This window comes from Myxocyprinus asiaticus, chromosome 13 (assembly GCF_019703515.2).
Source record: "Myxocyprinus asiaticus isolate MX2 ecotype Aquarium Trade chromosome 13, UBuf_Myxa_2, whole genome shotgun sequence".
Lineage (NCBI taxonomy): Eukaryota > Metazoa > Chordata > Actinopteri > Cypriniformes > Catostomidae > Myxocyprinus > Myxocyprinus asiaticus.
In genome coordinates, this window is record NC_059356.1 from 50,136,346 (window position 1) to 50,163,727 (window position 27,382).

General features: G+C 41.9%; 1 protein-coding gene across 1 annotated transcript in view; it reads left to right on the top strand.

Moving 5' to 3' along the window:
• The first annotated feature begins 2,123 nt into the window (after window positions 1-2,123).
• Window positions 2,124-27,382, top strand: part of LOC127451021 (uncharacterized) — a 29,196-nt gene continuing 3,937 nt past the window's right edge. The window contains 5 exon segments of the mRNA XM_051715493.1: window positions 2,124-2,154; window positions 8,802-9,479; window positions 18,206-20,020; window positions 23,444-23,611; window positions 23,614-23,890. Coding sequence (XP_051571453.1) covers window positions 8,900-9,479; window positions 18,206-20,020; window positions 23,444-23,611; window positions 23,614-23,890 — 2,840 coding nt within the window. The 5' untranslated portion in view covers window positions 2,124-2,154; window positions 8,802-8,899.

Genomic DNA, 27,382 nt, shown 5'->3' on the forward strand with positions numbered 1-27,382 from the left:
CATTGTCATCATTATAATAATCAAACAACCAGAACAAGAAAATGAGAAAACACTCACTGCTCTTGACTGGGTAACTTTAGTATCTTTAAAAAGTATTAATGTATTATAATCATACAGTGAAAACCAGTAGTAGTTTTATGTTGCATTTCATTCTGAATGTTTACTTGAATACTTGATACTGCTGTTAAAAACTTTTAAAGCTGTTAAAAACTGAATTTTATTTTTAATCTATTTCTATTCATTGCTGTTTTTTATTGTTATTTTATTACTGACTGTTTACTAGTCTTGAATAATTACTGAAGAACTTGAAATCATTCTTCCATAATTACAATATTAGTTAGTGTTATTATTTGTTGTGGTTTTGAAGCTGGTATTGAGAATTGTCAAATGTCACCACCGGTGAATTGCACTAATGATGACGATGGAGGCTTTCCTTTATTTGACTACCATATGCAACATAAAATAATGATCATATGACAATAGTCTCCTCCACTATCCAGTGCAGTTTACATTTCTGTCGCTGAGAATGGAGTTGATTGCATATGTACACTATTTGGTTGGACATCGGTTATAATTTTAGAAAAACATACAACATAAACGTTGGCATATTACTTGTGCATGAAACTTAAATGTCCTTTTTCTCTCTGGACCAGTAACTTTTTTACTCGGACAAGTGAATGACCAATTTACACATGACAATGCTTAATGTCGAGCCCTGGCTCAAATGTATGCTCTAGTCGATTTTGTGTTTTGACCATTTGTGAACTGCGTTAAACTCTGTCTCGTTTACCATGCTTTGTGTGTGTGACTTTTTTTGCCATGTCATCACCATTTATGATTAAATTACTCCTAGAGCACAAAATTGTTTACAAGTTCTCCATAGATCTAGCCTCTTAATTTTGCTGTCAAAATTCACCAGATTGATGCATTTAACTTTAAAATGTACAGCATTGTCTTACGGGGATCATGCCCCCAGGCCATCAACAATACATAACTTAATACATAACCAGCCCAGAGGGACCCCCTAGAGGGTCTGAGATCCACCCACCACAGTCTCATAAAATCCTGTGGGAAACACTGAAAATCTCTCTAAAAGAGATATTGCAGATTTTTTATGTTTATATTTTCTGAAAACGAATGTTGTCAACGTTTAGAAGTACACTAGCATATAAATGACCTTAAAGCTAATAGACATGGACTAAAAGCAGCAAAACTTTCATTTTTAATTGTATTCATGTATGATTTGGTTAAACTGATGAATATACAACCCACCCCATCATGTGTTACAATACTCCCTGGTCTCCCCTATAAAAGTGTAAATGTTGTACTTGCAGATGGTGAAAAAACTTATTTGCTTGATATTTTCATACTGTTGTTTTCATCTGTGAGATAGATGAGAAATCTGCTGGTAAATCAGAAATCATTAAGGTTATCAGCATGTTAATTGTATAATTTCTGCTGCAGAACACTGTTGTTGAATGTTTGATATTCTGCATTGAGGATTATCTGTATTTTGACAGCACGTGTTTGTGTGTGTTGTGTTTGATTCAGTGAGTGATTTGAGGATTCTTCTGCTGGGGAAAAATCTTTCAGAAAACAGCAGAATAGCAAACTTCATCTTGGATGAAAACATATTTGGAAAGACAGGACACCCTGTATTTGTAGAGGAGCACACCAGAAGAGAGGAGAGGAGAAATATCACAGTCATCAGCAACACTGACCTGCTCAACCCAACACTCTCAGTATCACAGATCAGACAGAAAGTGTCAAAGCTGTCTTCTCCAGAACCTGATGTGATCATACTGGTGCTGCAGCATTATGATTTTAGTCAGGAGAATAGAGAGAGTTTATCTTTTGTGTTGTACTGCTTTGGTGAGCAGGTAAAGAACCGCACCAAGGTGTTGACCACTGATAAAGAGACACATGTTTCTGGACTGAAATCTGGGAAAGAGAATGAATTTATTCAACAAATAACTGCAGAATGTGGAGGAGGATATCTTCATCTTCAAACACAACAGCGCTCTGAAATACTTAGAAAAGTAGATGAAATAATAAAGCGTGAATATTCCAGCAGCACAAGATTTAAGCAGACACAACCAAACACATCAGTGGATCAAGGAGACAGCAGATCTGCAAAATTCTTTAAAACTGGGGGTAAGTCAGTTATATTACCAAGAATACATTCAAATACCCACAATTACATTAAAAAACTAATTTGTGTAATTAAACTAAGAGAAAAGCTGATTACCAAGGACATTTCACAAAGAGTTGACTGTTTAGCATGACCTTTAGGTTTTTCCAGTGACCCAAGAAACACAAAATCATGTAAAGAGATTTGGCATTGTACTGTTCGCCAAGTTTAACTTTAAGATGAACACTGATCTGCAAATTCTTATGATGGTAAAATGTGACCAATAGACGATAGAAAAGTCTCACTCCTCACAAAAATCAAGAGTTCTGGAAAACTTGTCACAAATGTGCCATTTATTTTCACATGCAAATAAACTTTGCATCAAACTCTTTATGTTGTAAGGAATTTCAGCGTGATCGTATGAGAATTCTTATGTATTCTTACATATTAGCAAATATAAACTTGCTTACGCTTCCATAGACACAGAAACTTACAATACTGACATGTTGAAAGTGTCTAAACATAATCATTTTTACATATCAACACCTTTATAAATGTACAAATGTTTATGCATACTGATTGAATCAATGAATACTGAATTCATGGAATTGATCGGCTGATTTTATTGGATTTATAATCAGTGAGATTATTTAAATGTTCAATGCCATCATATTTATTTAACACAGATTATGCATTTTGTCAGGGTAGTGAGAATAAAACCCAACTGCAGACAGTTAAAAGCTCAAAAAATATTTATTGGAGCAAAATAGAAAACAAGAACACAACACAAAGTACCCGGACACGGTCAAAACTCCCATGATAGGGAAGCCAACAAAGAAAAAACTTTTTAAGTAATTCTTAATAAAGAAAGCAAAAACATGAACTAACAAAACCAACAGGAAGCACACGACAATCCAAGTGAAACACATGAGGAAACTAAAGCAGGAGAAATGAAGGGGGCAAACAAGTCAGGTGAGGGGAATAAACAGATGGGCGGGACAAAGACACGAGACAGGAAACAGAAACAAGCAGGGCAGAGAAACACATGGAGATACAAAACAACAGGAAAAAACATACATGTCAATAAAGAGTAAAAAAAACAACAGACAAAAGGCTTTTACCTAATATGACATTATGATTCATTCTGTTCTGTGATTTCTATTACCATATTCAACTCGTTTCAAAAGATTAATCACTTTTACCAACACTACACTTTAAAATTATGAAATTAATATAAATTCTGTAATCATTTAAGCTTTTCATTTTTATTTTCTTGGCCATGGGACACAAAAGGAGTTTTCAGAATATGATGTGTCTCAAAAAAGAAACCATAAAATATAGCAGAAAACCACCATAAACTATTATTAAAGTAATCCATTCTGTTCATGCGCTATAATCCACATCTTCAGATCGCTCTGTGTGAGGAATAAACCCAAATTTAAGCCTTTTATTAAACAATCTCCATCTCGATCCCCCGAAGTGCCCGCCGAAAGTGTTAACCTGCTTTGGTTTTGTTTTCATTCAAAATAATGGAACAAAAGACACTTTACGACACCAGTTTACGGCAGTGATGTCGAATGCTCAATGGCTGTTTCTCAATGTGCATTCTTAAGTATTCCTACGTTCTCGTGGACTCGTTCGACATCATCATCCACTGCAAAAGTTCAATTCCAGTCCTCAAGAATGCAAGTACAGAGGACACATGAAATTACCCGGATGTGTTCTTGATTTAAAGGATGCATCAGATCCATCCTTGAGTGCACTGAACCTGTTTGAAGTCCCAGAAGTCATAGCGTGTGGCTCTACGATAGCTGATGAAGGACATTTGTCATGTTTTTTCACATGGAATATATTAGGGCTAAATTTAGGGGTTGGTGTGGGATAAGCGGCTCTAATATATATAAATATATATATATTTTAACAACATATTCTTGTCACTGAACATTAATCTGCCAGTGACATATATATAATGTTGAATAGTGGTTATGTTTAGGGGTTGAGATAGGGTAAAAAGATCTAAAATATCTATAAAATAATTAAAAGAGTAAAAATACATGTTTTTATTCTAAATATATTTGAAAAAATATGTTGTTAATGGATTTGTAAATATTTTACATTTCTAAATCTGTCAATACATGAAAATGTTTACATTTTAATGCTGTCAATATGTCCATATTTTACATTTTAGCATCTATCCAAGTGTACAAATACATCGTAGACATATAGTAGTGGACTCAATAAAGTGTACTGTGGCCGTTGGTGGGACATTGTGGTGACAAGTTTTGCCACGGCAAGCACCACTCACATTTTCTTCAGTAACTGTTTTAAAACAATCTGCAATGGCACTTATTTAAGTTTAAAAATGTAAGTTTAGCGTTGTAAGCAAAAATGTATTTCTGTGCAAAAAATGCAATTAAATATAAGCTGTCTCAAAAGCTAATAGAGGAGATAATTTCATTACACAAGAAAGATCATGGCTAAAAGTACATTTCCAAGGCATTTCAATTGCCAATAGACAAAGTTGGCAGCATCATTCATACATTTTTTAAATATGATACAACAGCAACCTTCTTGAGGTGTGGAAGTAAGCAAAACTTCACCAAAGGAAATGTTGACTTGACTATTCAAGAAGTAATTAGGAAAGAGCTGTAGAGTCCTGGAAGAAGGTTTTATAGACGTACGACACTAAACTGAAAATGAGTTTTACACCCATGGGTCAGCAGTACGTCTGGAGTAAGATGACAAGGTGATGACAAGAACGACACCATCCCCACAGTCAAGCATGGAGGTGGGTCAGTCCTGTTATGGGGGTGTTTTGCGGCTGCAGGAAACGGCTATCTGCACCATGGATTCTTTCAGGTATCAGGCCATTTTGGCATGACAAATGTGATGCCTTCAGTGTGTAAATTGAAGCTCGGTGATCACTGGACTTTCCATTAAGACAGTAACACCAAGGATACATCCAAGTTGTCCAAAATCTGGTTCAGGGATAGGTCGTGGAATGTCCTTAAATGGCCCTTTCAGTCCATCATTAAAATCCCATTGCAAACCTTTGTTGGGATTACAAGGAAGCAGTGGCAGCACAGAAACCAAAGAATGTCAATGAGCTGGAAGCTTTTGCTCATGAGAAATGTGTAAAAATTCTAATAGAGAGGTGTCCGAAGCCTGAGAACACTTACCATAAAACATTTATTTGCTGTTATTAAGGGTAAAGGATGCTCCACATATGATTGACTTTGGGGGTTGAATATTTTTGACATGACATTTGTGGAGAGAATCAGATATTTTTTATTTTAAAATTTGGGTAAACTGAACTCTTTGTTCTCAAAATCACTCAAATGTGTATTAAAAACTTACTGTGACTGTTTACTGAGGTTTTAGTTGATGTGTTTTAATTCACATCACCAGAATGTATTGCTGGTCAGGGGGGTTGAATAATTTGATTGCAACTGTATGCAAAGGTACTGAAAATACTGCTTTCTTAAACAAATATTTTTTATCAAAGAACATTTGACATTATTAATATACACTGTCAACAAATTCTAGAAATGAACACTGAGAAAATAAAGAATAAATAAAAATACAATAAATAGCTAAATAAACATCAGTACTGTTTAGTATCAGTCAAATGCTGACCATTAAAATAAAGAATAAATTAAAATAAAATAAATGGCTAAATAAATATCAGTACTGTATGTTTATTATAAGTCAAATGCTGATCATTAAAATAAAGAATAAATTCAAATAAGTTCTGATGCTGCTAGTCGACACTGGAATTACTAGTCGGTTAATATTTCCCCCCATTAAACTGATCATCATTTTTACACATTTACGTTTGGCTTTATATTTTTACAGAGGCTGCACTTAAATTACTGCCATATTAATGTTACATATTTTAAATAGAATTAATAATACAAATATTATTTAAAAAAGAGGATATCTGGAGCAGATACAGAGTTTAATTTCACCTCAGGCTGCGCGTGCGTCTTAACCTCTCTCTCGTGGCGTGCGCAGGAAAGTATCCTCTCGCTACACAGGCAAACTCAGCAAAGTAGTTATGAAATCACTTCGGTGGTGCTGGAATCGGCTTTCCAAATGTTAGAAAGTCCCTATGGATGTTTTCACATTTGAGCCTTCTTTACATCTGTGCATGCTTGTACGTTATTTTTCCGCTGAGCGGGCTTTTTCAAGCGCAGGATAGACGCCTCAGGTGAGTCAAGTCCCGTCTTTCACCAGACCATGTCAACGGGTTAATTTTACTCCTCAAAACATTTATGCTTTTGAGTAAGTAGCCTAGAAAATAACTGTTTTAGACTAGGTATGACATTTTTTTAATCTGCTGATTAAGAAGGCTATTTTGAACGAGGTGCCGACTGCTTAACGAGTTAAACTATATTTTATTCTGTGTACAAGTCATGTTTAGAATACATTAGGTTTATTACAGGCTACATCACAGGCATATATTTTCTATCCTATAGCTACTATTTTTAATTTTATTTTTATTTATTTTTTTACATCGTAACTCTTATTGGTTGATGTTCTTTACCGAACAGCTGTCATATTAGATCAATGGTTCATGCACGACTGCACGGCGTGAAATACACGCAACTTTTCAGCGCATTTTTTTCTCTCTCATAGATTTGACTTACCTGTTAATTATTTCAACAATGTCCTTACTGTTTTAATATGTTAAGTAAATTTTACTTAGTGAGTTCCATTTAGAACAGGCTTTTAGGGTTGTTCCATTGATCCTGCACTATTTATTCAATTGTTTTCAATAAATATGTCCTATTAAATATTCGCTAATGTTGATTCAGTGAATGCGTGTCATGTTCTATATTTAATGTACAATGATCATAATTCAAGGTGAGCACGTCGCAGATAAATGCCCCTTTTCACTGGAATTGAGCATCAGATTTGGAATAGATTAAGTATTTTAAATGGTTCACATAAAAACATTTTTTATTTTTTTTTACTGTTTTCTGAAGGTTGGTTTCTCTTTAGACTAGTCGACTTGTCGGTTACAAAAACTTCCGTTTAAACGACAGTCAAATTAGTCGTAGCACACATCCCTAGTGAATACATGTTTACACGCTGAAAACAATGAAAGTTGCTACGTGGTTAGCTAGTTAGCTCTATGCCCGTTGCCACGGAGAGTAAAAGATGGATTTTATTTACTTTCCAGCAAAGTGTTAAATCAACACTCACCACACACAATCCACCACCGCACCGTTGTCTGCTGAGCTGCAAAAAGATGCTCTGATGTTTACATTTCAATCTGCTACATTACTGACTGCACTGACAAACTATAGCTGACTAACAGCAAACAGACATGAGTGACATGGCTGTCAGGGACAGGGTTAACGTTATATTAGTTATATAAAATGATGGGGTCATTTTTTATTAACTTTTCAGTATGTATTTCACAAACTAGTTAGCAGTTTAACGAGAAGATATCTCCTCAAATCCACACCGCTTCACTCCGCCCTGTCTGCGTTCTGAGTTCAGAGTCAGCTCTGAAAACAATGGAGTCGGAGCATGCTCTGCTGGACAAACTACGCTATGACACCAATTCTAAAGCATTGTTTTCTGCATTATATATTCTGAAAAAAAGTTTTCATATCGTGCATATCGGTAAAATATATACGGCGATACCGATATATCGGTGAAAGGCTAATATCAGCCGATAATATCGGCTGACTGATATATCGGTCGGGCACTAAAATGAATGAATGAATGAATGTGAATGTGAATGTAAAGCCAAGCTCAAAACTCCAAAACTACACAGACAATAAGAATAATTTGTGCTGTATTAGAAAACAGAGAAGAGCACTCATCCACTGTGAAGCACATGTAAACTAAATATTTATAGAATTAAATCACAGAATTTGTGCTTTAATGATAACACTGCAACATTTAACTTAATATTTATCTGGAGAAGTGACGCTTCAGTCAACAGCATGCTTAAAAAAATAAAAAATAAAAAAAAGAAGCTTGAGGCATGAAATTGAAGAAATTGCAACATATATATATTTTAACTGTATAGTAAAATGCAATATTCACTACAGTAAGAATAATAAAATAATAATATAATATAAAAATTAAGCCAACTTTTACAAGCAAGAGTGCTGTTATACTGAATAAAAGGATAAAAGTAAAAATGTTGAATTGACAGTGGAGAAAATGAATGGGGAATATCTCGACACTGGGGATCTCAATATCACAATATTTACAGTTGTAATATTTTCCTAAATGTGAAATATTGTGCATCTCTATTCAACACCTTTAAAAAAATAAATAAATTGACAGCCATGTATTCACATTAATTATTTTTATATTGTGACGGTAGTGTTTTGTACATTAACATTTTATTTGAAATACATTTCATATTTGTTTTAGTTGCGCATCCAACATATCTAATTACCTCATGAGGATGGCATCTTTGTAACGCCACTGATTTGAATGTAAGTCAAGATCGATGTGACTCCACTTTAATATGAAAAGTAAAAAGCAGTCTGTTACTCATAAGGAAATCAGTTCATTAGCCGTAGTCAGTATGTCTGTGAGTGGAGTGAGAGTGGCTACACAGGCTAGAGATTATTACAAGACAAATCCATGAAGAACATTTGAAAATCTGACCGGTTTTTTTATTTACTTTTATCTTTTTCAGTGTCAGTGTTTGGCAGGTCTGGAAAACAAAAACTGAACCTGGTGTTGTGTGGAAGTGATGCAGATCTGAAGGCCTCCGTATCAAAACTCATAATAGGGATGAAGATTTCTACATCAGCACAAAGGTCCATCTCCGAGTGTGTGAAGAAGGAAGGGGAGGTGTGTGGACGTCTGATCACTCTGGTGGAGTTTCCAGTTCTGTCTCATCTCTCAGAAGAGGAAGTGATGCGTCAATCTCACCAGTGTGTGTCTCTCTGTCATCCCGGAGTTCATGTTTTCCTCCTCATTATTCCTATCTGTTCTCTTACTGATGAAGACAGAGTAGAAATAGAGAAGATCCAGAAGATATTTTATTCAAGAAATCACTTCATGGTGCTTTTCACCTCTAGAATGACTGTTGATGAACCTTTGACTGATCTTGCTAAATCTATCATAAAGTCTGAAAGTCTCTGTGGAGATCGGCATAAAGTGATGGGGTTAAAAGATCATGACAACACCAAACAGATCTCAGAGCTGCTGGATTATATAGAGAACATGAAGACTGAACCCTATTCAGTTCAGATGTATGTGAGAGCTCAAGAGAAGAGAGGCATAGATGAAACAGAGGAGAAATATAAAGAAGAACTGAAGAGAATGGAGAAGGAAATAAAAGGACTACAGGAGAAGCTTCAGACATACGGTGAATAGATTTACTATATAAAATCTCTTCTGTAGTACCATTTCTGATTTTGTATGAATTTCTTAGCAACAAGCACCCCTTTAGACACTTGTCTCAAAACAGAACAAACCCATCACATGCTGGATATCATAATCAACGGGGTTTGCAACATTTATGCTGATTATTTATAATGAAAAATAGGGCTATCAATTGATTTACATTTCCTTTCGTGTCTGGGCGCGACCCACACGGAGGCAGCATTTGTGGATGGTTCATGTTCTCATTGCGAGAACATGACCATGGCAACGTTGCGGTCGCGGCTTGCTTTCGTAAGAAAAGGACGCAGTCGGACGCAGAAGCCTCAGCTGGGCAGGTTGGGTTAGAGTGGAACCCTCCGCTCTCCCCTGAACCCTCGCGGCTTGATGATTGGTTCCTGGGCTCATGGCACCGCTCAAAGCAGCCACGCCCCGCTCCAGTGCCATTCTTCCCAGAAGTGCACGAGGAGCTGACGAAATCGTGGGAGGCACCTTTTACTGCCAGGCCCCGATTCCGCAGTTCCCCCGCTCTCACTACCCTCAATGGCGGGGCGGCCAGGGGCTATACGGCGATTCCCCCAGTGGATAAGGCACTCGTGGTACACCTATGCCCGCAGAGCACTGCCACCTGGCGCGGACGCCCTAAGCACCCGTCCAAGCCCTGTAGGCTCACATCGTCCCTGACAGCTAAAGCCTACAGCGCTGCTGGACAAGCCGCCTCTTCCCTGCACGCCATGGCTCTCCTGCAGGTCCACCAAGCCAAGGCGTTGAAAGAACTGCACAAGGGAAGTTCCGCCCCAGATTTGATGCAGGAACTGTGCTCGGCGACCGACCTCGCTCTCCGAGCGATGATGGCCACACTAGTGGTCCAAGAGTGCCACCTTTGGCTCAGCCTGGTCGAGATGGGCGAGGCCGACAAGACACGGTTCCTTGCTGCCCCCATTTCCCAGGCTGGCCTATTCGGCGACACCATCGAGGACTTTGCCCAGAAGTTCTCAGCGGACAGGGGCAATCCGGCATATCCTCAAGATCCCGCACCCTGTCTGCTCGTCGCCAAGGGCGTCCCCCTGCGGTGACTGCACCGGCTCCGCCACAGCCCGCCCCTTCGGCCCGGTCCTGGCGTGGAGCCCACCGCAGGAAGCAGAAGCCACCCGTCTCACAGCCAGCGCCTAAGAACGGTGAGCACGGTCATCACCACGACTACCGTCCACGGGATTTTTCTTGCAGGATTGGCGCTCCAGCGGTGGCCTTCCCGCACCTGAGCACCCCGATGTGGCAGTCTCCACGGGTTACAAGGACAGGCCTCTTCCTCCCCCGTCCCAGGCTGTTCTGGGGTTGGTCACAAGGTGCCAGGTAAGTGCTTCGATGTCCCTAGACTCAGCACGGCCACGACGTGGTGTGGCACCTCGAGCTCCGCCCCGCTGCGAGGCCCCACCTGCTGGTACGTCTGACAACGTTGTCCCCTTGGTCCCCCTTGCGCGGAACTTGGACGCGTGGCTTGCGCTTTCCAATCTGTCGCGATGGCTGATCCGGACCGTCCGACTCGGCTACGCAATTCAGTTTGCCAGGAGTCCGCCCAGGTTCAGCGGTATTCACTTCACCTTGGTCAAGAGCCAAAATGCTGCTACCTTGCGCGCAGAGATCGCTACCCTCCTACGGAAGGGTACGATAGAACCTGTCCCTCCAGCCGAGATGAAGAAGGGGTTTTACAGTCCCTACTTCATCGTACCGAAGAAAGGCGGTGGGTTGAGGCCAATCTTGGACCTGCGAGTACTGAACCGGGCCTTACACAGACTCCCGTTCAAGATGCTGACGCAAAAACGCATTCTGGTGAGCATCCGGCATCAAGATTTGTTCGTGGCGGTAGATCTGAAGGATGCGTACTTCCACGTCTCAATCCTTCCTCGACACAGACCCTTCCTGCGGTTTGCATTCGAGGGTCAGGCGTATCAGTACAAAGTCCTCCCTTTCGGCCTGTCCCTGTCTCGTCGCGTCTTCATGATGGTCGCAGAGGCTGCCCTTGCCCCGTTAAGGGAGGTGGGCATTCACATTCTCATCTATCTCGATGACTGGCTAATCCTTGCTCACTCTCAAGACATGTTGTGCACACACAGGGACCTGGTGCTCTCACACCTCAGCCGACTAGGGCTTCAGGTCAACTGGGAAAAGAGCAAGCTCCTCCCGGTTCAGAGTATCTCTTTTCTTGGTTTGGAGTTGGACTCAGTCTCCTTGACGGTGCGCATTATGAACGAGTGCGCCCAGTCGGTGCTGGCCTGTTTGAAGGCATTCAAACAGAAACAGCGGTTCCACTGAAACTTTTTCAGAGGCTCCTGGGGAATATGGCATCCTCGGCAGTGGCCACCCCGCTCGGGTTGATGCATATGAGGCCGCTTCAGCACTGGCTCCAGACTCGAGTCCCAAGATGGGCATGGTGCCACGGGACACATCACGTGGTCATCACACCGGTCTGTCGCCATCTTTTCAGCCCTTGGACCTCTCATTTCTACGGGCAGGTGTTCCTCTAGAACTGGTCACCAGGCGTGTCGTGGTCACGTCAGACGCCTCCAAAATGGGCTGGGGTGCTGTTTGCAATGGGCACGCAGTCGCCGGCCTCTGGACGGGTCCACGACTGCATTGGCATGTCAACTGCCTCAAGTTGTTGGCAATTCTGCTCACCCTGCGGAGGTTCCGGCCGTTGATCCAGGGAAAGCACGTGTTAGTTCGGACACACAACACAGCAACGGTAGCATATGTCAACCACCAAGGCGGTCTGTGCTCTCGCTGTATGTCACAACTCGCCCGCCATCTCCTCCTCTGGAGTCAGCAGCACTTCAAGTCGCTGCGAGCCACTCACATCCTGGGCAACCTCAACACTACAGCGGATGCCCTGTCACGGCAGGTTACCCTCAGGGGAGAGTGGAGACTCCACCCTCAGGTGGTCCAGGTGATTTGGATTCGATTCAGATGGGCACAGGTGGACCTGTTTGCCTCCCAAGAATCCTCCCACTGCCCACTCTGGTACGCCTTCATCGAGGCTCCCCTCGGCATAGACGTGCTGGCACACAGCTGGCCCCCTGGCCTACGCAAATATGCGTTTGCCCCAGTGAGCCTACTTGCACAGACCCTGTGCAAGGTCAGGGAGGACAAGGAGCAGGTCATCCTGGTGGCACCCTACTGGCCCACCCAGACGTGGTTCTTGGACCTCACGCTCCTCGCGACAGCTCCCCCCTGGCGAATTTCCCTGAGGAAGGACCTTCTTTCTCAGGGACGGGGCACCCTCTGGCACCCACGACCAGACCTCTGGAATCTCCATGTCTGGCCCCTGGACGGGATGCAGAAGACCTAAGCGGTGGTAGACACGATCACTCAGGCTAGGGCCCCCTCTATGAGGCGCCTATATGCCTTTAAGTGACGTCTGTTCGCTAAGTGGTGTTCTTCCCGACGTGAAGACCCCCAGAGATGCGCAGTCGGATCAGTGCCCTCCTGACTGCGCTCATTTCCATCAAGAGGGTAGGAGACCTGCAAGCATTCTCTGTCAGCGAAACGTGCCTGGAGTTCGGTCCGGGTTACTCTCAAGTGATCCTGAGACCCCGACCGGGCTATGTGCCCAGGGTTCCCACCACCCCTTTTAGGGACCAGGTGGTGAACCTGCAAGTGCTGCCCCAGGAGGAGGCAGACCCAGCCCTGTCGTTGCTGTGTCTGGTGTGCGCTTTACACATCTATTTGGATCGCACGCAGAGCTTTAGAATCTCTGAGCAGCTCTTTGTCTGCTTTGGTGCACAGCGGAAAGGAAGCGCTGTCTCCAAGCAGAGGATCGCCCACTGGCTCATTGACGCCATAACTATGGCATATCTCGCCCAGGACATGCCGCCCCCAGTAGGGCTTTGAGCCCATTCTACCAGGGGTGTAGCGGCTTCCTGGGTCCTGGCCAGGGGTGCCTCTCTAACAGACATTTGCAGAGCAGCGGGCTGGGCAACACCCAACACTTTTGCAAGGTTCTACAACCTCCAGGTGGAAACAGTTTCGTCCCAGGTAGTGGAACGCAACACAAGCGGATAAGCCCGGGATAGCCGGCCGGGTGTATCATTGCACATAGTGCCTTCCATCTCCTTTTGAGCTGAAGACGTGCGCCATTAATTCCCAGTAGTGTTCACAAGTTTGTTCCCTGGTTGACTTCCTCCGAGCCCTGTGGCAGTCAAGTTTTTGGAGAGATTCGCTGCCGGCCCAGTACACGTGCTAACTAAGAGTCCTGTTCTGGGGTAGGTGCTCCACATGTGGTGGTTCCCTGTAAGGCTAACCCCATGCGATATATATCTTCCGCTAATTCGTTTCCCTGTTGGCAAACTGCATCTTCCTTGGGCAGAGCCCCTCTGCCCCAGTCTTCATGTTTGTAGTAACTCCTCCCCCATTCTACCTGGCAGCATCTACCTTGAAGACTCTCCACATGGTCGGAAAGACCATCCTTCCACTTAAATATCACCCCCTCTCTTTGGGCGAGGTGTGGTCTCCACTGTGTCTTCCACTAGACCTGGTGGCCCATTCGGATAATCCCCCTTCTTTTTTAGGGAGTGGAAAAAAGAGAAGGGGAAAAGAGGCCACGACTGGGTTAAGCCTGTCTCTATCTCTTGGGTAGTCGACTTGTCCCCAAAAAGGGCCGTTCGACACTCATAACATTGTTGGGGGAGGTTACGTGTCGACCTGGTGTGCTGGCTATGAGGCACACAGTAGTCTGCCCACCACACACCGGCAGTTCACGTAACACAGTTCGGCCAATTGTGGCATTTCGTATAGGGACCACTAGTGTCACTACATCGACACAACGTCGAGTGAGTGACAGATAGGGAATGTCATAGTTACTTGTGTAACCTCCGTTCCCTGATGGAGGGAATGAGACGTTGTGTCCCTCCTGCCACAACACTGAACTACCCGCTGAAATGGCCAGACCTTATATCGGCTCCTCAGCATAAAACCTGAATGAGTGGTTGCATACCAGCTCCTTTTATACCCGTATGTCCGGGGGAGTGGCATGCATATACCAATTGCCAATTTTCATTGGCCTTTTATCAAAGACCAGAGGTGTCTCGGGCTCCCAAGAGTGACACCTAGTGTCACTACATTGACACAACGTCTCGTTCCCTCCATCAGGGAATGGAGGTTACACAAGTAACCATGACGATCTTCTAAGGTGAGGATAACTGTTGTCGCTTATGCAAGTATTGTGAGTTTTGTGTGACGTTACTCATCTGCTTGAGCATACTATTGGTTCTTATCAATGTACATAAATTCTTATTCCCCTTTACATCTGGCACAACAGTTAAAATTCATATTTTGCATGTATGGTTTAAGTAAACGATAATTGTCATGTACTTCAACAGCTTTAATCCAGCTTCAACATAATGTCAGAGCTCTTTAGTGCAGTAAAGTAATGCAGCTGTGAAAAGACAGCACTTTAAAATGATGCTTGAGTGAGCAAGGACATTCCCTTTTACAGATATATTTTGATTTGAATGTTCTGTGCTCATTTAATACTTATATTTAATAAAAGGGAGGCACTATGATGGAAGGAAATGAAAAGATGTACCCTATGAGATAATTCCTCTACAGGTCTGGTGACCACCTGTCACGCAATTTGCAAATAAAGTTTTGTCCCGCATCCCACAAGCTATAACTTGTGTCACGCATTTAAATTATTTGTCTATTTTAATTATCTGTTGTAAAAAATTAAAATAAAAACATTAACAGTGCATTTTCTTTTATCTTCCCCCCCCAAAAAAAAATTGGAAACTGATTGCCATTTAAAGTAGATTTGCACAGACGTGATGTTTATCCTATGTAAGGTACTGGAGCCTATCCCAGTTGAACTAAAGCAGAGAAATACCCTAAACAGGTGAATTAAATGAACATGTATGATGTAATTCTTCCATTAATATGTAAGATTTGAAAGAACTTGTATTTATTATCCAACACTGTACTATGCTGAAAACTGAGCCTCGATTTTTGTGTTTCCTTGACTACCTCTGCACAGGACATTAATATCCAGATATTGAAGTAAATTATTCCAAATAACTTCAACACAGTCAAGGGTTTTTAAAATCAGACATTTTTTGACAAACATTAAAAACTGTAGAAACATTCAAATAATCACATCTAGGAGAACATATTAGTTTCTGATCACTGAAGTGTAGTTTAATGGAGACATTGCTGCTTCTCGACATTTGAAGTCATAAAAAAAAAGAAAACTTCCAAAAGCTTCCAAAAAATCATGTTCTTTTCTATTATATGAGTCCAATCTTTTTCAGATCAATAATATACATAGATAATCTGGTAAGAATGCATTTAATAAAGGAGCATAATTAGTCACTACTTAAGGAAATTTATTTTTGCATAAAATATGTTTTATAACATCTAGCCTGTTATATTCAGGTCATTTTATTTATTAGATTGAATAGGTCCTGTGCTGTCATAATGAGATCAGGGCCATTTGTGTGATTTCAGTTATCATCAGGATTAAAAAAGGAAACAATTCTGTGATGATAAATGGTTTCATTTTAATCCCATTAAAAATAAAAGAATGTGTTTTCTCGTGTTTTTTTTAAAAATACGATACACATCTTACAAATTCTGACGGGTTATGTAAACTTAAGTGCATAACTGTATATATCATTTATAAATTTATAATCTAAAAGAGTTTTTCAGTGTAAGTCTAAAAGTGGATTGGGCACTTGTTGCTATGGTTACAGACCGTGTCCACATGGTTCTTGACAAGGAGGTATCACGGGATGAACATAAACTTTCATTCCATGCAAAACTGGGGCTACACACAAACTCCAAAATATAGGAATTTGAACTATCAGACTCATATCCACCAGAAAAATTGTCTTTTGGGCACAAAGCAGTTGTCTGATGGGGAGATGTGCAAGAGTGAGGTGTGTTACACGACTGCTATCAGCCCATCAATAACTTATAACGTCTGGAGAAGGGCAGTCAGTGGACTTTTTAGGGGCCCCCACAGGTAAGATGGTGCCCCCCCCTAGGGGGTTTGTGCCCTACGTAGACTGCATATCAGCATGTAGGGAGTGCTGGTACTGCTCCCCCACTTATATATAAGAATGTCTGCACTATGAGAAAGAATGATATTCTTCTCACCACAATTATACAGAGCGGTTATCTGAATTATCGTAGACTTTGTGTCATAGTTATCTGCTTATTCCTGCATGTCTGTGTGTTTTTTTCTCTTGTGTGTTTCCCTCTGCTGTGTAATATATAATTAGCATTTCTGTGGGAACACTGATTCACACCGCTCACGTGGCACCCTTACCTGTTCCTCGTTTCCCCTTTGTTTCTCTGTCTCGTTGCCAGATTGTTCCAGTACCCGTCATGCAGTCTTGCCATCTGTCTGTCTGTCTGCTGCTTGTTTTTCTCTGTTTATTATGCTTCTTCCAGTTGGATATACCTCACCTTGTGGATTACCTGTTTACTGGACTCTGTCATCATGCTGTGGAATATATGACTCACCTTCTGTATTCTGATCACTGTCATCACCATCATCATTCACTATCTTCTTTTTCTTTTAGTCATTTCGCTTTTGTTAATAAATTGAACCCAGGTTATGTATATTTTTAGTTTGACAGGGAAAATTTCCCACATTGTTCAATACAAACTGAGCTTGTGACAGCATGATTATACTCTAATCAATTAGTTTCCATGATTCGTGTAATATACAGTATTTAAAATATATGATATTTATGTTTTTTATTGAATTGACAGATTAACTTGGATAATTGAGTGAAAAAAGGAAGCAAAAAGAAAAAAAAAGTCAGTTTTTTTGTTTTCATTGTCCATCAATAAGCACTCATTAAAAGAGCCATACTGTATATGGCTCACAAGCCACATGTTCCCAACCGCTGAAATACAGTCTTTTTTTCCAATTGCTTGAGAACTGAGTACAAGTCAAATCTTGTTTTTAAAAATGGCCTAAAATAAAAACATCAGTTTATTGTTCTTTTGAGAGATGAAGGCTTAAAAATTCATAAACTGAAAAGGATCCCATCAATATCTAGGGATTGTATTAGTGGGATCCACAAAGCAACCACATAGTAACATTATGGCAACCATCCACACCACCCCGGGGTTTTGGCCCTAGCCAAATCTATTCACCAAAATATCAAAGAGATATAATGAGATTTTCTTCAGAAAATGGAAAATATAATACCTTGCAAGACAGTTCAAATGAACAGTCAAAGTAATATTTAATGAAACAAAAAGACACAAAACACAAACACACACGGCAGCTGCATGTGGCTCTCTCTCTCATGAACTGCCGCATCCAGCTCGGCCTTATCCCTCTCCTCGGCTGATTAGCCCGATTGGGGGCTGGCTGTGCGGACTCACGACCCGGCCCCGCCCTCCTCCTCATCACAGTCCTATTTTCTGTTATTGTAAACTATAAGTGTGTGTTAGCAGTTTATGATTTGAGAATAATCACATGGTGAATTATATTCATCAGGATTTTATTTCCATTAATTATAGATGTCCAGTCATGATTGTGTAAGCATACTGATCCAAGAGACCCTTCCCTATAAACTACATTAAACACACCCTCTGTGAAATGAGCAAAACATCATGATTTCAATTAGATTTAAAATATGAAACAGAAAATCTGCAGGAATTTCAAAACATGTTTTTAATTCTTCAGTTCAACATGTTTTTCAGGTGCTGAAGGTGAATCAAAAGATCTGAAGTCTTTGCGATTTGTGCTGATCGGGAGGACAGGAAGTGGAAAGAGTGCAACAGGAAACACAGTTCTAGGGAGAGAAGAGTTTGCTACTGAACTCAGCTCAGTTTCAGTGACGACTGTTTGTCAGAAGGCAGTTGGTGAAGTTGATGGTAAATCAGTAGCTGTTGTTGATACTCCAGGACTCTTTGACACAACACTGTCAAATGAACAGATACAGGAGGAAATCGTGAAATGTGTTTCACTGTTAGCACCTGGACCTCATGCCTTCATCATCGTGTTGAGTTTGGGAAGATTCACCAAAGAAGAGATGGACACTGTAGATCTGATAAAGAAGATCTTTGGTCCAAAAGCTGCACAGTTCAGTATTGTTCTGTTCACTAGAGGAGATGAGTTGGGAAAAACATCTATAAAAGCATTCATAGAGAAGAGTGCAGAAGTCAAGAAACTGATCAGAGACTGTGGAGACAGATACCTGGTCTTTAATAACAAGCAAGAAAAAGACCGAACACAAGTCACACAGCTGTTAAATATGATAGAGATGATGATCAGCAACAACCCAGGCAGATACTTCACTAACAGCATGTTTGAAGAAGCAGAGATGTCCATTAAAAAGAAAATGAAGGAAATATTAGAAAAGAAAGAGAGAGAAATTGAGGCACAGAAAGAGGAATTAAAAGTCAAATATGAGATGGAATTTAAAGACATGATGAAGAGACTGGAAGAAGAGAAACAAAAGAAAGACGAGGAAAGACTGCAGATGAAGAACAAGTTCAGAGAAAAAGAGGAAACTCTCAGAAAAGAGTTTGAGGAGAAAGATAAAATTGAACAAAAGAAACAAGAGATGGAAGATCAGAAACGATCAGAGAAAGAAAAACAACAGAAAGCTGAATATCATAAAAAAATAGAAGAGATGAAGAGAGAGATTGAAAATCAGAGATCACAGTATGAAAAACAGCAGAAAGAAAGAGAAGAGAAGCATAAAAAGAAAGAAGAGAAATACAAACAAGATCAAAAAAAGATGAAAAATGACCAAAAACGTATCATAGCAGAATTAGAAATAAAACAGAAAGAAGAAACAAAAAAGAGAGATTCAGAGGAAAGAGAAAGGAATATACAAGAAGAAAAAGAAAGACAAGAATGGGAGAGAAAAATAAAAGAGGCTGAAAATGACAGAAAAGAGATTCAAGAGGACATTAAACAAAAACAGAGAGAATGGGAGGAGGAAAAGAAAAGACAGATGAGTAAAAGAGAGGAAGAGGACAGAAAGAGAAAAAAGAAACACGAGGATCAGCTGAGAGAAAAACAAAAAGAACTGGAGAACATGAGAAAGAAATTCGTCAGAGAGAGAGAAGAAGAAAAACAGAAGAGAGAGGACGAGAGACAACAAGAGAGAAGAGAAAAAGAAAAGAAAGAGAGAGAGTATGAAGAAAAGAAAGATGAAATGAAAAGACATTATGAGCAGCTGGAACAAAAGATGAAAGAGGAGTGGGAGAGAAGAAAACGAGAGGATGATGAAAGACGAGAAGAAGAGAGAAAGAGATGGGAGAAAAAGATTGAAGATCTTAAACAAGAACGAGATGAAGAGATCAAGAAAAGAGAAAAAGAGGAGAGAGACAGAAGAGAAAGAGAAGTGAAAGTGCGTGAACAGATGAAACAGAAACATGAAAAGGAAATGCAGAAGATGAAGAAGAAACATGAAGATGAAGCCAGAAAACAAGCAGAAGAATTTAATGATTTCAGAAAGGAAAAAGAGAAACATGTTCAAGAACTCAAAGAGACGCTCGAAGAAGGTCAAAAACAACATAAATTACTGGAAAAACTCTTTCAACACTTCAAAGATGAAAAAAGTGAAGAAGTGAAAGAGCTTAAAAAAGAAATCAATGAACTGAGAAATAAGTCCAATTGTGTCCTTCTGTGAGACTTTTTAAATGAAAGATTCTCTGATTATAATTAATGCTTAATTTGTATAAATCAAACATGACTTTTCTTGTTGCTGATTCTAGTATAATGCTTGTTTACTGGGATGATATTTGGTTGTTGTAGCGCGGAGGAGGGCGGTGCCGGGCCGGAATGACACACGCCCGGACCCAAATCAGCCTGATGGGGCGAGCAAGGGATAAAGGCGACCGGAGACGGCAGGTCGAGAGAGAGAGTTACGGGCAGCTGTCAGGCATGTGTGTTTTTGTCTTTTGCTTTAAATTCGCTATTAAATTATGAGTTAAACCTTCAGTTCTCTAATGCACTGTCATGTGGTCCTCAATCACTCCTCCACCCTCTCAGGCGGACAACAGCCGCTCTTCCCCGGGTGGACCGGAGTCAAACCTCCGACCCCCAGCAAACACTCCGCGTTTCTGGCAGCCCGTGGGGACACTCCTCTACCCCTGGCATTGGACCTACCAATCCAGGCAGTCAGAGAGTCAGTTCCCCCCTCCCCTCATGGACGGCGGTCTTCCCTCAAATCCTTCGCGTTTCTGGCAGCCGGCAGGGCACTCCTCCGCCCCTGGCAACGGCTCCACCGCTCCAGGTGGTCGGGGAGTCCAGTCCCTCCTCGCCTCTTGGACGGCGGCCGTTCCCCGTGTCCAGGCGTTCGGGCTACTCTTCCCCCCCCGGCAGATGGCAGCGGCGCTCCCCAGGGTGGACGGCAGTGTCAAGGACTTTACGACGGGCATCCCTCCTCCCTCCCGGGTTTCGGCACCAATGTAAAACAAAGTTCAACGGAAAGGAGGAGGCGAGAACCGGCTTGAAGGTGTAACTCATAATTTAATAGTGAATTTAAAGCAAAAGACAAACACACACACACATGCCGGACAGCTGCACGTAACTCTCTCTCTCTCGACCTGCCATCTCCGTTCGCCTTTATCCCTCGCTCACCTCATCAGGCTGATTGGGGTCCGGGCATGCATCATTCCGGCCCGGCCCCGCCCTTCTCCGCACTACAGTTGTAATTTTCTTGTCGTTGGGTAGAAAAACCACAAATATCTACAGTATATACTCTATATGTTTACTGCATTAGATCACTGCTTTATGTTCTATATAGTCAAATACATGAAATACTTGTACTCACTGACACTGTCAGATTACATGCATACTACTGTAGGAGCATTTGATAATAAAGTATACTTTTTAAATGTTAATACTTGTTTGATTTTAATATGATGTCACTACTACACTGAATTGAAGTTAACATCTCACTAGCTGATGTTCAGTTGTTTCAGTCATGTCCACAACGGTAGAGAACAACTGTTTTATGGCATCAGAAAAGTCTATATGTGTGTACGGAGTGCAATAGTCTGATTCCAGAAGTAAAAATCCCATTCATTTTCCACAGACAAATAGTTTTTAATGATAACTAATAAACTTTAAAGACAGATGGTTATATGTTGTAGTGCCATATATTTAATTTCATATCATTTAATTACAAAGTTTGGTTTTATTTATATTTTTATTAATTGATTCTATTGATTTATTGAATTGGTGGTGTTTGAAATCAATGATAAATAACAAAAATCCTACTGTAAGTCTTCTCTTTGTAAAATCAGAGTTTGTCATTATAATGTAACATCATTGCAAAGACTGACACTTCAAAACACCTCAAACAAAACAAATGCTAAACTCTGACTAAAATTGTGATTAGTGATGCATAATATTGATGCATAACTTAGAATCTAAAATCATGAGTTTGCTAAAACCAAGCAAATGAATGGATCTCTACAGTGGCTCCTGCTGGAAGGCAGTAATGGGAGTTAAAAGTGTAAAGTGAATTTACCACAGAATGTTCTTATTTTATATCAAATGAATGGTGTTTTTTAGTAATTTAGAGGTAAATAAGGTAAAAAAAAAAAAAAAAAAAATTTAAATTTAAAAAAATGATGAGTACAGTAATCAATATATTTTGAAAAAATAAAAATCATAAAATTCACCAAAATTATATTTTCACATTCCAAAGGTTGTAGTAGGCTACTACTGGACAGACTGATTTACTACAGGTGAGATTATGACAGTATGTATTATATAAGTGCAGCATAGGCATTGATTCAGACACAAACAAGTCTTCTTAATATTATCTTTTATATTTCAGGCCTTCCTTAAGGTAAAGTCCACACTGTGTGGGGGGCCGCTTTTACATGCACCTGATTTCTCTCTCCACTTTATTTTGCAGACTGATGCATCTGAAAGGGGGCTGGCGCAGTGCTCTCACAGGAGGTGGGAGGGAGGAATGGCCAGTGCTATTTATTAGTCACAAGCTCTCCTTCAGGGAGACTAAATATAGTACCATCGAGAAGGAGTGTCTTGCGATTAAGTGAGCTGTTCTGACCCTCCGCTACTACCTGCTGGGTTGGGCCTTTGCCCATATCCAGATTTAGAATATGGATGTAAATATTAGTAGGGTAATCTTGAATGAGAGACAAGAGCAAACATCATTTTTGTTCAACCCCACTATTACTTTTCTACAGCTTTCCAAAAGAAGAAAAGAAGAGAGCTGTCAGAAGAAAGAAAGATGCCAAATTTACTGTCACTCCCTCAGCAGGTGGTTTTTTTTATTATCTAATTGCTGGATAATATAATACAAAGTATTGTACTAAATAATAATAATACAAAAATGCAAACACAAAATAATTTGCAAGATATACACTTTAAAATAAGATGTAAACATATCATCACAGTCTGTGAAAAGGGTCCATTGAATTGCATATGGGACACTTATCTTATCATTAACACTTTACAATAAGCTTGTATTTGTTTGCAAATGCATTACGTATCATGAACTAACAATCAACAACATTTTTACAGCATGGATTCATCCTGGTTAATATTATTTTTGAAAATACTATTGTTCATATTGCATAAACTAATGTTAACATATACAAATGATAATTTTAATGTATTAGTTTAAATTAAGCAAGATTAATAAGTGCTGTAAAAGTACTGTTTGTTGTTAGCTCATGTTCATTAATACAATTTTAGAGTCTTATTTAAACTCAGCCTACATATATACTTTATTCATTACTTATTCTTACAATTATGATGATTTTTATTAATTAATTAATGTAATTATTTATGCATCTAGGAACATTGACTAAAAATAGCACAGATGGGCACAGGAATGGTCCATGATGCTTTTATACTCAAAAGAGCCAGACACAGCGCAGCAGATCGTAACAAAATGAGGGTCTCCTTTAAGAGATAAAACTTGACACAGTGTCTTTTAAAAGCGGTGATACTTGTTGATACTTCAGGACTCTTTGACACATTGTCAAATGAACAAGTGCATGAAGAAATAGTGAAATGTGTTTCACTGTCAGCACCTGGACCTCATGTCTTCATCATTGTGTTGAGTTTGGGAAGATTTACTCAGGAGGAAATGGACACTGTAGATCTGATAAGAAGATCTTTGGTCCAAAAGCTGCACAGTTCAGCATCATTCTGTTCACTAGAGGAGATGATCTTGAGAATATGTCCATCAATGATTATGTGAGCAAATATAACTGTGCAGAACTCAAGAAACTGATCAGAGACTGTGGAAACGGATTCCTGGTTTTCAATAACAGAGAAAAACAAGACCAACCTCAAGTGATTCAGCTGTTAAATATGATAGAAGAAGTGAAGAATTCTAATCAGGGTCGATATTTCACTAACAGCATGTTCCAGATGGCAGAGATGTCCATTAAAAGAAACGTCTTGGTTACTGTCGTAACCTCCATTCCCTGATAGAGGGAACGAGACGTTGTGTCGATGTAGTGACACTAAGGGTCGCTCTTGAGAGCCCCGAACACCTCTATTCTTTTGAGAAAAGGCCAATGAGAATTGGCGAGTGGAATTTGCATGCCACTCCCTCGGACATACGGGTATAAAAGGAGAAGGAATGCCCACTCTCATTCAGGTTTTGTGCTGAGCAGCTAAGACAAGGTCTGGCCATTTCAGCAGCTAGTAGAACGTTGTGGCAAGAGGGACACAACGTCTCGTTCCCTCCATTAGGGACCGGAGGTTATGACAGTAACCAAGACATTCCCCTTCTGTCACTCACTTGACGTTGTGTCAAAGTAGTGACACTAGGGTCCCTATAGAAAAATTCCACAACAGGTGAACCGTGTTACATGAACTGCTGATGCAGGTGCAAGCAAGCTGCTGCGTGCATAATAGCAGGTCAAATCAAATCAAATCACTTTATTGTCACACAGCCATATACACAAGTGCAATGGTGTGTGAAATTCTTGGGTGCAGTTCCGATCAACATAGCAGTCGTGACAATGATGAGACAGTACCAATTTACAATAACATCAAATTAACACAGCACAATTTAAACATCTGATATACACATAATTACACTCAACAATATACAAATAATAACATACACTGTACAGTATACAATACGCACTATATAGATACACATTAATCAATCAATAAAAATAAAAAATAAAAATATATAAAAAAGTATATATATATAGAATGTACAGTATTGTACTGTATTGACATTCAGGCTGTCAGTTGATAGTCAGTTGTTAAGAGAGAACATAATATAATAATAATATAATTTATGACAGGTGTGAGATATAAGAGTAAGGGTAATAAAGTGCAGTGCTGATGAATTTGATCGTGCAGGTGTAGAACCGTGTGAGGATGTGGCGGTTCATTCCAAACTTCCTCAGCTGTCTCAGGAAGAAGAGGCGCTGATGAGCCTTCTTCATAACGACTTCAGTGTGGATGGACCATGTGAGTTCCTCTGTGATGTGGACACCCAGGAACTTGAAGCTGCTGACTCTCTCCACTGGTGCTCCATTGATGGTGATGGGACTGTGTTCTCTGTCTTTTCTTCTGAAGTCCACCACAAGCTCCTTTGTCTTACTGACGTTGAGGGAGAGGTTGTGCTCCTGACACCAGTGTGTCAGAGTGTGCACCTCCTCTCTGTAGACTGTTTCATCATTGTCAGTGATCAGACCTACCACCATCATGTCAGGTGCATCAGCCTGCACGTAACCTCCCCCAATGCCCCAAAAAAACATCATGTAGTTCCCCACTTCCCTGAGGGTGGGAAGCGACGTAACTAGCATGGGAGTCCACGCCAGCCACGGCCTTTTCTCTATATATTTTCTCTCCACAGAGTATTAGATCCGGCTGGGGCCATCTAATGTTATTATACGCATCGGGGAAGGTGTTCTTTTCCATTCCTATTCTTTCAGGGGGGAAAGACCCCGCGGAGACCATATCCTGCCCAAAGGGGAGGTCAACATGTGGCAATATGACATGTGGGCTCACCAGCCGCACATGGAAGGGGCACAGTGGTAGGTCCTGCCTCGAAGGGGAGGAGCTCTACAAACACGGCGGCAGGGGGCAGAGAGGGCCCTGCTCAAAGGAGACGCGGGTCTGCCGACAGGGAGACCGTACCGTGGAAAATACATCACAGGGGGTTACCTGAGTAATCGGCACCTGTGGAGCACCTATCCCAGTACAGGGCATATTAGTACTCGTAGTGGGTCTGGCTGCGAACTCCTCCGGTGAATTCGCGGGGAAGTGGTATTTGCATACCACTCCCCCGAACATACAGATATAAAAGGAGCTGGTATGCAACCACTCATTCAGGTTTTGTGCTGTGGAGCCGAGACAAGGTCCCGGCCATTTCAGCGGGTAGTACAGCATTGTGGCAGGAGGGACACAATGTCTCATTCCCTCCATCAGGGAACGGAGGTTACGAATTTAACCAGGACATTCCCAATCTGTCACTCACTTGACATTGTGTCGATGTAGTGACACAAGGGGTCCCTATACGAAACGCCACAACTTGCTGAACTGTGTTACGTGAATTGGCGGTGCGAGATGGGCAGACCACTGTGTGCCTCGTAGCCAGCGCACCAAGCCGACACGTAACCTCCCCCAATGCTGTTATGAGCGTCGAACGGTCCTTCGGGGACAAGTCGACAGCCCAAAAGTTAGGAACAGGCTAGCCCAGTCGTGGCCTCTTATCCTCTTTTTTTCTCCCCTCAAAAAAAGAGTGAAATTTGTTATCCGACTGGGGCCACCAGTGTCTACGTTGGGGGGGGGGTGTCAAGTCACAGGCTGATGCAGAAATGATGGACATGCTTTCCCGGGCAGCCACGAGCGTCGGGCTAGAGTGGAACCCTCCGCTCTCCCCCGAACCCTCGCAGCTCAATGATTGGTTCCTGGGCTCGCAGCGCAGCTCACAGCCACGCCCCGCCCCAGTTCCATTCTTCCCGGAAGTGCACGAGGAGCTGACAAGGTCGTGGGAGGCATCTTTTACTGCCCGGTCCCGATCTTTCAGCTCCTCCGCCCTCACTACCCTCGATGGTGGGGCAGCCAAGGGCTATTCGGCGATCCCCCTGGTGGATAAGGCGCTCGCGGTGCACCTATACCCGCAGAGCACCACCACCTGGTGCGGGCGCCCAAAGCTCCCGTCCAAGGCCTGTAGGTTTACGTCGTCCCTGACAGTCAAAGCCTATGGTGCCACTGGGCAAGCCGCCTCCGCCCTGCACGCCATGGCTCTCCTGCAAGTCCACCAAGCCAAGGCGCTAAAGGAACTGCACGAGGGTAGTTCCGCCCTGGGATTGATACAGGAGCTGCGCTCAGCGACCGACCTTGCCCTCCGGGCGATGAAGTTCACGGCGCGGTCTCTCAGCGGGCGATGCCCACCTTGGTGGTCCAGAAGCGCCACCTTTGGCTCAACCTGGTCGAGATGGGAGAGGCCGACAAGGCATGGTTCCTTGGCGCCCCCATTTCCCAGGTTGGCCTGTTCAGCAACACCGTCGAGGACTTTGCCCAGCAGTTCTCGGTGGTGAAGCAGCAGACAGAGGCTATCCGGCACATCCTGCCCTGGCATGGCTCAAGATCCCACACTCCGTCTGCTCGTCGCCAAGGGCATCCTCCTGCAGTGACTGCACTGGCTCCGCCGCAGCCTGCCCCAGCGGCCTGGCTCCGGCGTGAAGCCCACCGCAGAAAGCAGACACCACCCATCTCTTGGCCGGCCGGCAAGAACCCGCGAAAGGCTTCAAAGTGCCCCTGAGATGGGCGACCCAGGGACGACTAAACCCGCTGCCCTGGAGCCGGTAAGCAGACCACTCCATCCCCCGGTGAAGGGCCGGGAGGAGAATCTTTTGTTACCTTTTCATTTAATTTCTCCAGATGCCCAAGTGGCTGCGGTA